General features: G+C 37.2%; 2 protein-coding genes across 5 annotated transcripts in view; one reads left to right on the top strand and one right to left on the bottom strand.

Moving 5' to 3' along the window:
• Positions 1-17838, bottom strand: part of LOC124402637 (centromere protein P) — a 91087-nt gene that overhangs the window by 58605 nt on the left and 14644 nt on the right. For 2 of the 4 annotated variants that reach the window (XM_046875781.1, XM_046875779.1), the window contains exon 6: positions 17478-17574. In XM_046875781.1, the coding sequence (XP_046731737.1) occupies positions 17478-17574 (97 nt within the window). Of the gene's footprint in view, positions 1-7927; positions 8030-16316; positions 17297-17477; positions 17575-17838 lie in introns of those variants that run through there. The other 2 variants (XM_046875783.1, XM_046875782.1) reach the window with 2 other exon arrangements.
• On the top strand, positions 6938-10459 carry ogna (osteoglycin, paralog a). The gene is made up of 6 exons (XM_046875784.1): positions 6938-7319; positions 8170-8239; positions 8424-8588; positions 8967-9169; positions 9477-9567; positions 9683-10459. The coding sequence occupies exons 1-6, from the start codon at positions 7176-7178 to the stop codon at positions 9730-9732; spliced, it is 723 nt and encodes a 240-aa protein (XP_046731740.1). The 5' UTR covers positions 6938-7175; the 3' UTR covers positions 9733-10459.

The following is a 17838-nucleotide window of genomic DNA, read 5'->3' as shown; positions in this document are numbered from 1 at the left end:
GGTTTGAGATCAAAATGATGAATAAGAGATGATAAATGAGAGGTTTCTTGCTATCGCTTCCTGTTATTTGCATCTACATGTTTTAACTTAGATGGTAAGCGAAAGTATAAATAACACTTAATATTCAGTTGCAAATCCCTTGTAAATACTTGGTAACGATTACTAATAATATGATATCAACCATAAATTTTCATGTGGAATATGGACCAGAATGCAAATGCTTATCAGCCACTGCACCATTACATGACTGTCACATGTTCCTTGTCACCCCTCTACAGTGCATCCGGAAAGTATTCACAGCGCTTCACTTTTTCTACATTTTGTTATGTTACAGCTTTATTCCAAAATAGATTAAATTCATTATATTTCTTGGGAAGATCCTCAGATCTGGTGAAGGGTTAAAAAAAAATAAAAAATTTCTGCAGCATTATAGAAGACAGAAGCCACTCCTCAGTAAAAGGCACGTGACAGCTCGTCTGGAGTTTGCCAAAAGGCGCCTGAAGGACTCTCAGAAAATAAGACACCTCGACCTGAATGACAAGTGTCATGTCTGGAGGAAACCAGGCACCACTCATCACCTGGCCAATATCATCCCTACAGTGAAGCATGGTGGCAGCATCATGCTGTGGGGGATGTGTTTTAGCAGCAGAAACTTTCTTGATGCAAACCTGCTTCAGATCGCTCTGGACCTCAGACTGGGGCGACGGTTTCATCCTCCAACAGGACACTAACCCTAAGCACACAGCCGAGATAAAAAAAGAAGTGGCTATGGGACGACTCTGTAAATGTCCTTGAGTGGACCAGAGCCCAGACTTGAATCTGAATGAAAATCTCTGGGAAGATCTGAAAATGGCTGTGCACCGACGCTCCCTACCAACCTGATGGAGCTTGAGAGGTTCTGCAAAAAAAAAAAAAAAAGGGAGAGACTGCACAAAAATAGGTGTGCCAAGCATGTAGCATCAAACTTAAAAAGAGGCTGTAATTGGTGTCAAAGGTGGTTCAACAAAGTATTGAGCAAAGGCTGTGAAAACTTAAGTACATATGATGTACATACGTTAAAAATGTTTTCATAAATTTGCAAAGATTTCAAACACACTTCGGTCATGTTGTCAATATGGGATATTGTTTGTAGAATTTAGAGGAAAATAATGAATTTAATCCATTTTGGAATAGGGCTGTAACAACAAAATATGGAAAAAGCAAAGCAATGTGATTACTTTCCTGATGCACTGTATATAAGCCTCACCTTTCACACCGTTCTTTGTTTCACATTTGTATGGTTGTTGTTTCTCAGTCGTCGAATGCTTCTTCAGGTTATGTTTTTGTGTAAATTTTCTTTGTTACTTGGGGTTTTGTTTTTGTTTGTATTAGCTCTTTTATGTTTGTACTAAAAAAAATGTATTGAATTTTTTAACCTGCGTCTGCTCCCTGCACTTACATGACACTTATGTGATTGTGCAGTGGCTGATGGGAACTGTTATCCAGAGCCATAGTCCTGACATCATGCAAACTGTGCAATAAAGATCATTTAAGCACCTGCCTGCTGTACATACATGATTCATCATAGTGTATTATCTATATTATGACTGCAACAGGTGATACATGATATGATGCTTAAAGCCACAATATGAGACACATCCCTATACACAGGCTTCATGAGACGATACAGAAGCAATTTCAATAAAACATTTTAATAATTCATCTTGTTAACGCAACAACTGTTTGAACTGAACCACTGAGCCAATGCATTGAATTGTAAGAAAATGGTTTATGTTCAAAATTTGTAAACTTTTTTTTTACAGTGTTATGTCTATTTCATGGGATGTTTTTAATAAGTAAAAATTGTTAAAAGATTGTAGATTAAATAACAAATGTGTGCAATTAGAACTACTACTTCTGTTTGACAGTCAACTGAAATGTACAACTGTGTCATATATACCAACTATACAGATTAGGAAATCAATTCTGCTTTAACGGAATATATATTTAAATCCCATCAAAAGGAGTTTTTGGTAACACAACATGCTTCTGAATTGTTTTTGTATGATGTACCTCAAGCACAGCACATTAATGATTCAGATTAGGTGCCATTAAAAACAAGCATTTTACACCATAACGCTTCCTTTGGATTAGAACAGCGTTTTTAGAATTATTACGCAGGCATGCTTCAAAACAGTTAGAGATTTGTCTCCCTCATAAGGAGGTGTTTAAAATAGAGCTGTCAATCGATTAAAACATTTAATCGCATGATTGTCAACTCGTGATTAATCGCACATTTTTATCTGTTCTAAATGCACCTCTTAGAAAGTTTTTTAATACTGTAATCAACATGGGCATGGACAAACATGGATACTTTATGTAAATGTATGTTTATTATTAGTGAAACATACTCAACATCAAGCATTAAGACTAAATACTCTCGTAAAGGTTTTAGAGTAATTATGGTTTTAAATAGCGTAGATCAGAACACTAAATAAAACTTTTGCTATGTTTCCACACGGACGGTTTTAAAGGCCGGATGTGTGCACCATGGACGATTTTGGTGCTTGATTTTCAATTTAACGCATCAGTAAGACAAATGTTTAGTGATTAAAAATGATATAAAAGTTTTTTTTTTTTTTTCTTTCTTTCATATCTGAGTAAAGAAAGGACGTCATGAATAAATGTGTGTTCCATTGAAGGTTTTAATTTTGCCTCTTTTATACTTATTTATTTATAATTTTAATAACAATGGTCAAACAGAAATGCATGCTGCATTAAATGTGTGCAAATAAAAAAAAACCTATGTTAATTTTAACAGCTCTAGTTTAAATCAGTACACCACCAGGCTTGGACTGCTGGGCCCTTAAACAATGCCCTAAACCGGATAAGGGCATATGCCAAATGTTATAAATGTACATTTAAAAGCATTTTGTCTCACAATATTCAAGACAATAACATGTAGTCCCATGCCTAATAACACCACTACTAATTACACAGTAAATATTTGAAATAACTTATTCTTATCCTCTAAACCAGTGGATTAAAAGGTAACATTTAAAATAAAAATAACCAATATGGTATAAAACTTTATATTAAAACACATTTTTTCTGCTCATATAGATCCACTATTAATTTTACCACCACCAGCAAAAATCTGGGTTTAAGAGTTACGATTTTTAGGTAAAACAATAAACGTGTTATATTTATCCAGAGCATTTCTGAATAATGCACTAGTAATTAGAAGAGAAGCTAAATGAAAAGCTGTGGTAGCAGACTATATTCTCAATTTACTCCTAATCCTTGGGTACAATCCCAATTCCAAATTGGGACATGATGTAAAATGTAAATTGAAATAAAATTCAATGATTTGCAAATTGTATTAACCCATATTTTATTCACAATAGGTCAGGGGTGGCCAACCCGCGGCTCGCGAGCCGCATGCGGCTCTTTGGCTGGTTTCATGCGGCTCTTATGTTCATATCGATTTTTGTGTGTTTGATTTTTATTGTGCGTGTTCGCTTTGCTTACGTTCAATACGGTATTTTTAAGACTTAAATGAGCTTGCCCCTACTGGGAAAGTTTGCGGTATATCAGACCTTGGCATGAGGCCAATCATAAATTACAGGGATGCACCGAGAATTTTCGGAAATACCTAAATCACCGAAACAACACGGCAGAAACACAATTGCAATGACGCAATAAAAAAGCGCAGCAGCACACGGTTATCTGGATAAGAGCAACATGTCTGCGGTGTGTGGAGAGCGATTTGCAAAACATGCAATGCTGAAATTTCAAGAGGGGGGTGTATCTGCAAAGAGTTTCTCCAAATCGAGTTTAATTTATCACATGAAATCCAAACATCCCTATTTCCTTCTAAATATGAGAAGAACGCGGCGCAGAAAAGTAAAGTCAATCCGAGCATGCGTACTCCGTCTGTAGTGGACGTTTTTGAAAAGGCAGGAAAGTTTTCCAGTGATGGTGCCGAGGCAAAAGGCATAACACAAAAAATTATGGATTTCATTGCCTTTTGAATTGAATTTTCATTTCGGTGCATCCCTAAAATATTATCGTTGGTGTGGCCCTCTGACACAATTCAGGTTTCTCATGTGGCCCCTTTAAAAATTAATTGCCCACCCCTGCGGTATATTCATCTCACGCACATGTGCATTTGACGAAAATACCGTATTGAACTCAAGCGAAGTGAACACGCACATTAAAAAACAAACAAAGTCCTTGTTTTCTACACTGAAACACGTGAAATCAAAGCATCGATCTGTTCTGACTGACACACATGTGAAAGAATTGCTTCGAGTGGCAACAACGGAATACGAGGCAGATTTGAAGGGGATTGTTCAAGGCAAGGATGCCAAAAGTCCCACTAAGTAACATGCATAGTAAAAGAAAAACGCTATTGTAAATTATTATATTTTTGTTTGTGGACTTGGTTGAACTGAGAGTTTGTGTGTGTGAGACAGTGCACACAGTGTTCATTGTTGAAAATGACTGTCCTGTGGTCTTACAACTGTAGGAGTCAATTTCTGTCATTATGTTGGTGTGTGACATTTACAATAAATCTGGCTGAGCAGAGGTGTGTGTGTGTGTGTGTGTGTGTGTGTGTGTGTGTGTGTGTGTGTGTGTGTAAGAGGAAGGGATGGGTGATGTTCATGTGTGCCCATGTGTATGATGTGGCTCTTTGCGGTAACACAGTAAAAAATGTGGCTCTCGGTCTCTGACTGGTTGGCCACCCCTGCAATAGGCCATAAAAACATTCTTTAATTTAAACATGTTTAAATTGAGAAAATCTAAGAAAAAAAAAACTATGTTCATTTTGAATTTGATGCTGGGTATAAAAAGAGCATCTTAGAGAGGCAGAGTTTTTTCAGAAGTAAAGATTGGCAAAGGTTTCCAATCTATGAAATCTACAAATTTGCATCTACAAATTGGGAAACAATTTCAGAACAATCACTTTAATAATAAAGACTTTGAATATCTCATCTTCCATAGTGCATAATGTCATAAAAGATTCCAAGAATCTGGAGAAATCTCTGTATGCAAAGGACAAGGATGAAAATTAATACTCTATGCCTGTGATCTTCAGGTCTTTAAGTGGCACTGTGTTAAAAATAGGAATGATTCTATAATGGAAATCACTGCATGGTCTCAGAAACACCTTAGAGCTCTACCATGCAAAGAAGAAGCCATATGTGAACATGATCCAAAAACGCTGTCATTTTCTCTGGGCTAAAGCTCATTTAAATTGGACTGAAGGAAAGTAGAAAACTGTTGTGTGTCAGACAAAATAAAATGTGAAGTTCTTTTTGGAAACCATGGATCTCACATTCTCCAGACAATTCAAAAGCTGCATCTGTGATGGTATGGGGGTACAATAGTGCCTTTGGAATAAGCCTTGTGCACATCAGGTAAGGCACCATCAATGCTGATAGGTATATACAGGTTTTAGAGCATCTGCTTCTATCCAGACAGCATCTTTTTAAGAGAAGGCCTTGATTTATTACACCAAGATGATGCTACATACTGCATTACAACAGTATGGCTTCTTAGTAGAAGTCCAGATGCTGAACTTTCAGACCAGACCGTTCACCAAATGAAAACATCTGGCACATCATGAAATCAAATAAGTGACAAAAAAAAAAGATTAAGGACTGTTGAGGAATGGGACAGTGTACCTCTCCCAAAACTCCAGCAACTGGTCCTATATGCAAACAGACATATTAGGATTTTTTCTTAAATGGTCCACAAAAGGTAAACTACAACGCTCTTGCATTCTATTGCCCAGATTGGATCATACAACACAACAAACAGTTAATGTACACTGGAATCTTGCAGGCAGTACAGGGTTACAGACATTATACTTTGTTGCTCTCAAAAAACTAAATTAAACTTCACTAGCTATTATTTCTGAAGTGCAATTTAAAAAATACAAACATTGAAAAATACAACCTGGTTAATGTGACTTATTGAGCCAAAGAATGTAAATATTGGTATGATCCTTTAAGCAGACTTTAAGGGGTATCGTATACTCTTGCAGTTAACAGTCTGGAAAATACAGTAAGTGGTTCGGTCTGTGCAATCTATAAATAAAAAACCCTCAGATTTAATTGCCATATATTTATTTCTGAAGTTTTAAAGCCCTGACACTGCAAGTTTTCATTTGTGCAAATCAATGCTGTTGTGCAGCTGTCATGGAGCTCCTTAAGAGTAAATGTACTAGGTACCTGTTTGTTTTGTTTATTTAAGCTACAGCAACTACAACGACTGAGAAGACATTTTCCAGTACTTTGGCATTGTTCCCGGATAGTAAATTTTTACAAGTTCTTATAATTGCTAACACACCTGTAGCAGACTTTGGTTTCAGTCCACTTGTTTCCATCCCTTGGATGTTTATTTCTAGGGGCCCTTCTCCTCTCGTCTCGAGGTACACGAAGGGGGATTACAGTCAGATGTTCTCTATTAACCTTGTTTTGTTTGAATGTGCTTTTATTAAAACACACTACTCCCGCAGATTTTGCTACACTTGATTCCCTTTTCAGTTCCAAATTTGCACAGGATGATGATTTAATAATGCACCGCTTTATACCAAAATACGCCATTAAAGCAATAATATTTATGTTGTGTGACAGAGAGCAATGATGAATAGCGAGTCGGACGGTTTATTAAATCCGAAACTTCTCGTTCTCGCGTTACACTGCAAACCACTAGAACATATCTCTTAATTCAATAAATTCAATCGCGATGCGGAAACAGTGAGCCAAAACGAACGTTGGCTTACATTAGAGAAAGAAATGAAAAATGAAAAGACTTCCCATTTAATATGCCCCTTTACTAAACAAATGAGATTATCTGCCAGCACTTTACAGCACTACACAAGTGACTAGACGTTTTACAGCTTTCAACTCTCGAGGTGATTAAATAGAGAACAGCCCACAGACATGACTAGAGCCCCGTCGAAGTCGCAGTAGCTCAGCCGGCGCAGAGAGAATGCAAAGGGTTAAAGTCTGCTCCATAAACTCTTGCTTAAGAATCCCTTGGCAGCTCCACATGTAGCTTTAAATACTGATTTGACAGATCACGTTTTACTCTCAGGCTGCGAGAAAATAGCCAACCGCTGCGTGTGCTGCTGTGTAACGTCTGTATCAGAGCAACAAGTACATCCCGGAGCTTGCACACAAACGATGGGGACCAGACCGGGAATGCTTATTACTACCTTTATATTTGCGTCATGGGTGATATTAATCTCTGGGACAGAGCAACAGCTAGGTTCAATGGAGCATCCACTGAAGTTTGAAGAGCCTGAATTGGACACTTGGATGGAAAAGGTACATTTACATTTTTACTACATATGCACATGTTTACATGTTTACAGCTGATGACTTTTTTTATTAAGCACAAACTTTATAAATATGTTCAAAACAATGAACAACATTGTATTACTAAATATGAATATACAGCATTAGCTTATCTTTTAGGTATTAAAATATAAGTGATTGGTCAGTAGTTGTGTTTGGGATCCTCAACAGTTATATTTGTATGCACATTTGCATGTAAATTATTTATTTATTTTTTTGCCATGTGCTTGGATTGTCAGCTACATGCATTCAGTCAGAAGAAATGCAGTCGTACAAAATTTGTAAATGTTTGTGTTTAAACAGAATATTCTGGTTTACAATGCTGCATGCCACATCTGTAAAACTGTTTACTTTCTGCTGTACAGTGAAATCACTTCCTTGAGTCAGGATTTTCGAAACCAGACTTTGTATTGTGTTAAAATAAACACTATTGATTGGGAACAGGCTCTAATCTAAATTCAGTTCCAACAATGGGATCCAGCGTTTGGCTTGTGTGCTTGGTGGATTAAATGTGATTACTCAGCACTGTAACACCAAGTTTCCTCAGGCTAAAGTGCTCCCACCCACCTAGTGGCTCCATGTGAACCCAGGGGTTAGGGCTCGAAGCAGTAACACACCTGTCTCTTAGAGTGTTCCAAGTCCTGACAGGCTATACAATCCAGGGTGACTGCCAAGGCATGCTGGAAAAGTATTTTTGAAAGGGTTGTTCCGTTAAAAAAAACGACACTGTTAAATCAGAAAACAATTTGACTGACATTTTGTTGCATAGATTAAGTGCTGCTTGTGATCAATTCCATTATTTTTGTACATTTCCTAACAGATAGACACCAGCGTTCTCCTGGCTGCTGATGATCCGGATGACTTCAAACCTGAAGAAACGGATGCTTCTGGTAAAGTAGCGGCATCACTGATTACCTTGTGTATCAAACAACTGCATTATATTTCATGATCTGTTTCAGCAAAGTGGCCTTATTGACAAATAGCAGGTCTTTAAGATGGGAGTGAGCATGTGATCCATATTTCGCACAGCAGCAGTGTAAATGAGTAACATATCCTTGTTTCATCATGTTACAGACCTTCCAACATGTCTGCTGTGTGTGTGTCTGACTGGATCGGTGTACTGTGAGGAAGTCGACCCCGATATGACATCGGTGCCGGCTCTTCCTAAAGAGACAGCCTATCTGTATGCTCGTTACAACAAGATAAAAAAGATTACCGCAAAAGACTTTGGGGATGTTGGTGCGTGTGTGGTGTTTTTTGCTTGTTTGTTGTTTTTTTTTGCCCTGTGTAGGAATGCGTACTTCCTTTAATAATCTATCTAACTGTGAGGATTTCAGAGAAAAAAAAAATGCCTAAAGGTGGGAAATTGTCCATATATCATAGAACCAGATGTCTTACACCACTGTCTTTCTGATGTGATAAAAGATCAAAGATACATGTTAGAAAGAAAGTAGTGCATGTGCTTATCTACTTATCTACTACTTCTCAAGAGGATTCTTATAATAATTAAGATTGTTTCAAGACATCACAAAGATATACAGTACCGTTATTAGTACAGTATATTGAGTAACGTAGCAATTGCTAAATTCTTGTGCAATATATTTGTTTATTGGCCAGTTACACTGAAAAGAATAGATCTGACTGGAAACTTAATTTCGGAGATCGAGGACGGGGCCTTCATGAAGCTGACGTTGTTGGAGGAACTCTCCATCGCCGAGAACCGGCTTGTGAAGCTGCCAATGTTACCACCCAAGCTCATGTCCTTTAATGCCAATCACAACCGCCTCAAGACCAGAGGAGTAAAAGCCAACGCTTTCAAGGTACAGAGCCATGAATTGTGTAATGCCTAACACTGTTCCAGTGCAGCCTCTTGAAGAAGCAGACATGTGACATCTGTTTGAGGCACAGAGCATAAAAAACAGCTTGCTGAACAGTCAAGTCTGTGTTCATCTGATGTAAATACATTACTGCTCTTAATGAGACTGCTAAAAGGGAGCCAGGGACATTCGGGAGTTTAGCACTTTTTTTTTTTTGCTTTTAAATACATGAGCACAGACTGTTTTTTTTTTAAGTCAAGTATTTGAATCTAAAGTCTGAGCAAGTGTTTGTGCTGAATCTTTCTTACAGAAATTAAGCAAACTCAGAAATCTATATCTTGCCCACAATGAGTTGGAAGCAGTTCCAGTAATTCCAGAGAGCGTGCGCATTTCACATTCAGGTATATGAATTTGAGTTTATCTCTAGTTTATAATGTTAGGATTCATATATACTATTTCAATTATACCATGTTGTTAATTGAGCGCATACCGACTATTCTGTTTTCTTTCATGTAGAACAACAATGTTACAACCGTTACTGCCGACACCTTCTGCAAAAGCAATGACACCTACTACATCCGGCCCAACATTAATGAGATCAGGATGGATGGAAACCCAGTGATCCTCGCAAAGGACCCCAACTACTTTATTTGTCTGCAGTCCTTGCCGATTGGACGGTACCACTGAAAAATCCCGTAAAAAAAAAAAAAACCCTCCCCTTCCACCCACGACCACCATCACCCCACCCCTATCTTGTGCCTTGAACGAAAAGAACTATGGACAGAAAAGTGTCTTATGTCCAGTTTGTCACCTTGCAAAAGCAGGGTACGTGAATTGTTGATTACTATGTTATGTAAGTACTGAAATTTCTCTTGAACTCTGTGGCTTAAATGTAATTGTTAAATGTAATTATATATATATATATATATATATATATATATATATATATATATATATATATATATATATATATATATACACACACACACACACACACACACACACACACACACACACACACACACAATAACAATTCTGTTGAAAGCTGCATAGTAATTTATGGTTTCCATAAAAGCGGACACTTGCAGCATTTCAATATTATTGAACTGTTTTCACTTGTACTGTTTAAGAAGTCAAGCCAAGCTCATTAGCATTCATTCCATACGTACATGCGTCTACAAGGATGTAGTCACTCTATCTTGATAGAACCGAACTATTTATGTGATTGCTACCTATGTGCAAATAATCAAGTAGGCTGTACAGTTATACATGATATTAAAATATTATGCTATACCTTTTCTTTTCATAGTTATTTTAATAAATCTCACTCCTTTCCTTTTTCTTAAGTATGCCTCCAGGCTGTCTTGGCATCACTCATTACTGCAAAAAATGCCTTCCATGGGACAGAGAAAACCCAGTTCAAGTAATCATATAAACTGTAAAAGCAAACTGAGGTTGAGCACACAAAGAGATCTGGAAAATGTGGGTTAACATTATTCCATTCTGTTGGCCAATTTGGCAGCTGTCGCAGCACTGCGCTCCAAATAAATAATGGAATGGTTTCCATATTGCTTCTGCAACTTCACTTCCAATTTTTCATTGCCATCATGTCATGGAATTTTATTCCTATTTTGACACAAACCATACCCTTCTAGCGATCTCTTTTAGCATTAAGACAGCGAGATGAAATAGCCATTAGGCCTGGCAGAAGTTTGTTAAATTAGCAACATGATAAACTGTCTGAGAGAGAAAAAGTATATATTAAAGCCTCACAAGGGGATGATTGATGTTAAGCTGTTCTCCATATTCCAGAGAAATATTTGGTGTACTCGTCTTAAATTATCATTATTCATCCCAGTCGCAGAGAGGAATTGAGTCGAATAAACCCCTGAAGTTACTTTACTGTGTGGGAATCCAAACATCATCGACTGATCGAGTTTTCAATAACAGCTAAATAGATTTACTAAGCAGCAACACATTATTTTTATCCAGGTTTATTTTGTATTATTTGCACCATTTTGCATATTACTGAGATCCATCCAAGGTAAGATAAAGAGTCACACATGTCAAAAATATATTACCACTGTGTGTGCATGTGTGTGTGTATTTATATCGAATGTATAAATATATTTATTTTAATTTTGTGAGGAACCTTGTACAAAAATAAGGTAAAATACACACTATATGGACAAAAGAATTGAGAAACCTGACTCTTCCACCCATATCTGTTTTCTCTAAATTGTTACCACAAATCTGGAGGCACACAGTTGTATAGGGTGGTTTTTGGATGTGGTTGTTTTCCATTTTCCCTTCACTTGAACTAAGAGAACAAACTCTGTTCCAGCATGACCATGCCCTTGTGCACAAAGCCAGCATGATGAAGATAGGGTTTGCATAGGCTTGAGTGGAAGATCTTGAGTGGCCTGCTATAGAGCTCTGAACATGAACTGGAACGCAGACTGCACCCCAGGCCTCCTCACCCTACAATCAGTACCTGACTTCACTAACACCCTTGTGCCTGAATGAGCACAAATCTCCACAAATTGGTGCAGTGCAACATATTCCAAGATGGGTGAAGGTCATTAAATCTGCAAATGGGGACTAAACAGGGAATGGGATGCACATAAAGCACATATGAATCTTGTGGTCATGTGTCCACCAACCCTTTTGTCTATTTTAATAAGGTTTATATTACTAAACAAAATTATAAATGCAACACTTGCGACATCTGTGGCATTGTACTGTGTGATAAAACTGCACATTTTAGAGTGACCTTTTATTGTGACAAGCCTAAAGCACACCTGTGCAATAATCATGCTGTCTAATGAGCATCTTGATCTGCCACACCTGTGAGGTGGATGGATTCTCTTGGCAAAGGAGAAGAGCTTCCTATTTGTGAACAAGATTTGAGAGAAATGCGCCTTTAGTGTACATAGAAACAGTCTTAGATCTTTGAGTTAAGCTCATGAAAAATAGGGGCAAAAACAACGGTGTTGTGTTTTTTTGTTCAGTATATATTAGTATATTAATAAGTTAAAAAGAAGTATCAAAATAAAGTTTTAATTGTCCCTCATTATAGGTTATGTTGCTTTATATCAAAGATTTTATTCGTCCCTGAACATATCACAATCTGGTCAATCAATTTATAGCTTATCAAAAATTTATGGATGGTCAAAAATATGGCTGGGTATAGTGTCAAAGTAGTCATGTACAGGAAACTTGGAAGTTGCCTTCACAAAATGTCTGCTGGACTCGCAGGTCTATCATAATACATTTCATAACAAATTGTTTACAAACGAACCAACAGAAAATGTATACCATCCACAGTTTTGGCAAAAAATGACAAACACAGTATGTATGAGGCTTATATATTAAGTCCATTGCTGAAAGGAATTCTGAATTTATCAAAGAAAGATTAAGTACTTGTTCCTAGTCTGAAGCTCTGGAAACCCCTAAAACTACCACCTCAGGGTTAATAAGTCACCTCTGTAGTGTGGAAGCGCCGATGTTCTGGGCCATTTGTTTTCTAAACCCCCACCACCACCAACACCACCACCACCACAATATACACACCATAAAGCACAGAGAAGAGGTCTGGAAAAGCTTGAGCCATGTACAAAAAGATATGGTCACATGACTTTTCCCAAGTTTTCCCCCAGTGCCCAGAGTAGCATGCAGCACAGACACAACTCCTGTTATTTGCATTAGCCACATCAGGGACCCTCTTTAAAAAATCCTGAACAAAAGCAGAGTTGCCTTGGGAAAACAAAATATGTTGTGAATGTGTTCTGGAAGTAATAGTGTACTTTTATTTTTTTCCTCCCAACTACAACAGCCTGCCTTTTTTATGCACTCCAGGCAAGACAGTACAGTCCAGACAAAACAGAATACTTTCAAAAATTCTGGTTAGATCTTTTGCCTACAGCTCACTAGAGCTCACAAGAAATAGCAGTCACCTAAAGTTTCACAATGAATCCTTAAATATTTATCATAATCTCATAACGTGAAATATTATGTATATTTGTTCATATTGAAGATGTTCTCAAAAGATGTTGAAGTATTGAATTGTACACTAGGTTTAAGCTTTCTGAATGGCGACTGATGCAGAACGTGCCAGCATTCATCTGATTGATTGGGTTCTTGAATATGACTTTATGCAACAGTGCTCCTGGGCTTAAACTGATTCCTTACTGAATTTCTGGTTTTGACTAACATGCATAAGCAGAATGGCATCAAGGCAGCTGCTTTCTGTTTAGGCGCAGCTCCAGAAAGAAAAAGAACACTGCAGAGATGCTGGATTCCAGCTACCATATTTGTTCATATTCTGTCTATGACTTTAACCATTTGCCCTATTTGCTATGAGCTAAAATCAGCTGACTAATAAAGCGTAGTAGTATTTAAATGTTAATATATCCAGTAATCTACTGTATACCATCAGGCAGAATTAGCTAAATGTGCTTTAAACATTATTAAACTTTAAAAAGCTCAACTAATCAAAAAAAAAAAAAAAGAAACAGGAGCCATTCTATTAAGATTTTTCTATAGAAAACTTTATATAATAAATTATAATGTGGGCTACACAATTTGTGTGACCTTCAGTAGACATACAGAGGGCACTATCCTGCCCTGACAGCTTAGAGTAAGAGACCACTACAAAAATAGCTCTTCTTCCAGTCTATTTTAATTTGCCAAAAATCTGCAGATGGATTGTTTTAAAAGACTCTGGATATTAAAACACATGAATCAATTACTCGAAGTAAAACACATGAATTGATTCCAGGACAGCAATACTCCTGCCATTACAAAACTGCAGCACAAATTCCACATTTCTAGCATTTCCATAAACGTTGCAGACAAACTTCAAACCTAATAAACAACTTCTAAAATTCTCTAAAAGTCTTCTGGAAAATGTTTTGATTGTGGCAGTGAAGAACCCAAAGATGTTTTTGCATAGCCTCGAGCACTTCCAAACAACAACAGGAGGCTCCATATTCATATCGCAATAACCTGTGACCCATTGTTTTTTGCTTGTTGAATAGATTCAAGTTTGCCGTTGTGCAGAGTACAAACACGGAGCCAAAGAAATGCAATAGACTGAGCATTTTACCAAACAGTTATTAGTCACTTGTCAAACAATCAGACTTCATAGACTTTGATTGAAAACTTTTTAAAAGTAATACGAGAGAAGAAGTAGGGGATATTTTCCCAAACATTTCCAAAATTGAGTTACTGCTAGGAATGTGCAAAACTAAATATTTTACAAAATTAAAACCTCAGTGGATTGTTAAAGACTATTCGACTAATAAATGATGTGCAATAACTGGAACATTTCTCGAAACAATAAATAGTTTAAAAGTCCTCATTTGAAATTTTGAAATATACTAAATAACCACTTGGTAGTAAAACTTTCATACACAGTGTAGGAGCCATGTTGGCAGTGGTGGTGAAAATGAATATCGTTATGAATATTATTTTAAGGGAATCATTTCAGCGCCATAACAAATGGCAACAGTAATGGCATAATGTCGTGCAGCATATCTGATTATAACCATGATTCTTAGACAGGAACATTCAAAGTCCTGCCCCAGGAAAGTTAAGGCTACCAAACAAATGTTTGCTGGCCAAACAGTCACATAGTTATTTATTAAATGCATAGACATTATTTAGTTTCATCTCTAATATACTGTATTAGACACAGAATATTTATGCCTATGTCCCCTTTGTTATCTGTAAAAACAGGGTTTTTGCAGGTTTTACCAAGTCAAATTTAAAAAAACAATTTCTTAAAACCATTAAGAATAAAATGAATCAAAAACACACACACACATGTTGTTAGCAATTAGCCTCAACCAAGCCATAAATTCATATATTCAAGTCAAGTAGCGCTAAACTTAACATAAAATATGTTTTATGTCTGTGGTACAATCCAAGAGAGATTTGTGCCAATAACAGAAAGCTGATTGGCTGTTGCATGTTGGTCTCATTTGTTTTTGTAATACAGCGAATTATATTTGGACTAGCGAAAGAAAGAACTACAACACTCCTCGTTTATACTGTACAGGTCAGATTGGGTTAAACCAGTACTATACAGACACTAATTTGTTCTATGGTTCTCTATTCTCTCCTGGCCTTTTTCCGACTTGTTTACAGCTCTCGTCAAGAGAATTAGCTTTATTCAGTCATGTTAGTCAGTCATGGGTTAAATTAAAATCAATCTATTAGAAACTGACACTAATTTACTCAATGATGTTAAAATCGATTGAATTATCACCATTTTCATTTGCTTCACAATTAGTGTTCTTTGCATTTGTTCGAAGCTGTGGTTGTCATGAGGCCTGTCTTTGGTGGAATTAGCAAAAGAAATAAAGTCAGCACTCTAAAAGTACCACCACAGCAACCAGGGTTTATATTACGCCTCCACCAAAACAGAAATTATTCTGCAACCAACTGTATGTCCGAAACACTCTACTTACTACATAGAGCACTATATTGAGACGTTTGCCATTCTGTAGTCATGTCTGAAAACATGCCTCCCACTTTACTGAGGCAGATGTAACCTACAGGACAAAATATTACACACCTGACTTTTCCAGCCATATGTAGTTCTTCCCGAAACCTTGTTGCTGAAGCGCACTCCAAAATCTAATGTACCATCATCCCTGAAGAGTGAAGCTTATTGTAACAGTAAATGGAGATGAACTGTGAAATGGGATGTTCGAATTGCAAATATTAATCTTATGGCCAGGTGTCCATATAGTGTAGCTATGTGCTTCTTGCAGAAACATGCAGTAGCAAGTAGTTCTGAAACTATTATGATTGAATTCTTCACTGACTGGTTAAGATTCACAGTATAACCCTCTTAACAGCCAATTTAAACAGCTGTGTTTAACGCCACACACCAATGTTTGTCCTGGTTCCTGCAGTGCACTGGAAAGACAGAACAGGAAGATGATCAGTAAATCTCCTGCTCATGACTCATGCTTCCATCTGAACAGGCTTCCAATGTCTTCAGAGCATCACAGGGTACTTTGGATGGGGAGCACAGCCTGTGCAGTTTCTCTGTGATTTTCCAGTATAGATGTGATTTTCCAGTATAGATGTGTGAATAGAACTAAAATGGTTTGCACAAAACACACAGGAGGTCTACCACCAGCGTATCAAACCTATTTATTACAGTAGTGCTCTGCTGCAGTGAATCATTTGAACTGGTTTTACTGACCAAATGTCGAAAAAAAAGAAATGCACAGTTGCTTCATTTTTTTGATGTATTCACATTCAAGAGCTGCAGGTTTTGTAGATGCTCTGATCCAGAAGTCTAGCCATCACAATTTGGCCTTTGCCAAACTTGTCCATTTTTCCTGCTTTTAACACATCGACATTGAGGATAAAATGTTCTCTTGCCGCCTAATAAATCCCACCCACTAACAGGTGCCATGATGAAGAGATAATCAGTGTTATTCACTTCACCTGTCATAACACCTGTTCTGCCTTCACGGTGTAAATAAAAGTTTTACATAGTTTATAGTTTATAATAACACGCTTTTGTTAATTTAAATCCTTCAAATTTTTTTTTTTTTCTCCATTTCTCTCCGCGAGTTGGTCACCATTCAAATCTCACTCAACTCTCCCCTGTTCCAAAACAGCTTCTGAACCGAAGTAGACAGAATAATGCACATTTTCATACTGCTGTTCATGCTGCGTTACAGGGCAGAAAGCATTGTGTGCCCTATTCCACATGCATGAGCACACAGACACCCATGATTGGCTCGTGTTGCTGTGACTGGGTAGAATAGACGGTCAATTTTTCTCCTTAGGCCCCACAAACAATGTCTATGGCACAGTCAGGATTTCAACTTGCAATCACTACAGAATAGAGCAAATGATCTGTCTGTTGTGTAAGTTGTAAACCTTAAATCATGCTTTTAAATTGCCTCAATCTTTTCCCATAACACAATGCAGATCTGTAGTGTCTTCTATGGAGGAGACCACAAAGGGATGCCATTTTATTTGAATGGACAACAGAACCCAGTTCTCTGGCTGGTTGTTGTTTACTAGCTGATCGCTATGTGTGCAGTTAAAATCCAAAGTGTCTGAAAGCAGTCTTTCCAAAGTTCCCTTCCAGAAGCAGATCTGATTGAGCAGAAACCTGGCTTTACTTCTTTATGCATTACAGAAATGATTTGTTTCTCAAAGAAAAAATAAATCGAAAACCTTGTCTGAAACACACATTTTTAGATTTTAAACTACTATACCCCTGCACTTAAAAAGCACCTAAGGAAAGATTATTTCAAGCCCTACAATTATTTCTTACCTTAAAGTGTTGGAATGTACAAGTTCGCTGCTTGCATCTTTCTGAATATGACCTCAGGGTTCTGAAGAACAGGAAAAGGCTCCTTGACTCTTCAACACTAGAGAAAAAAAACAAAAAAAAAGACAGAGATAGAGCTAAACTATGCATATGCTTTTATTGATCAACAGACAAGGAGGGGGGAAATTATCTCCTAAAATGTTAGTGTTCAACATTTTAATATGGTTTTATAAATAAAACCTCCATACAACAAAGGAAAAGCCATGTAAGACAGCTAGTTGGTGGTCTTGTATTTGATCTACATGGCTCTTGCACTGCCAGCTCAAGTTGGCAAAGCCTGAGTCATTTTGAGACTTTCATAGTT

Source organism: Silurus meridionalis, chromosome 19 (genome assembly GCF_014805685.1).
Source record: "Silurus meridionalis isolate SWU-2019-XX chromosome 19, ASM1480568v1, whole genome shotgun sequence".
In the NCBI taxonomy this organism is placed as follows: domain Eukaryota; kingdom Metazoa; phylum Chordata; class Actinopteri; order Siluriformes; family Siluridae; genus Silurus; species Silurus meridionalis.
Note: the sequence above shows the minus strand (reverse complement) of the source record. Positions and strands in the feature narration are given on the sequence as shown.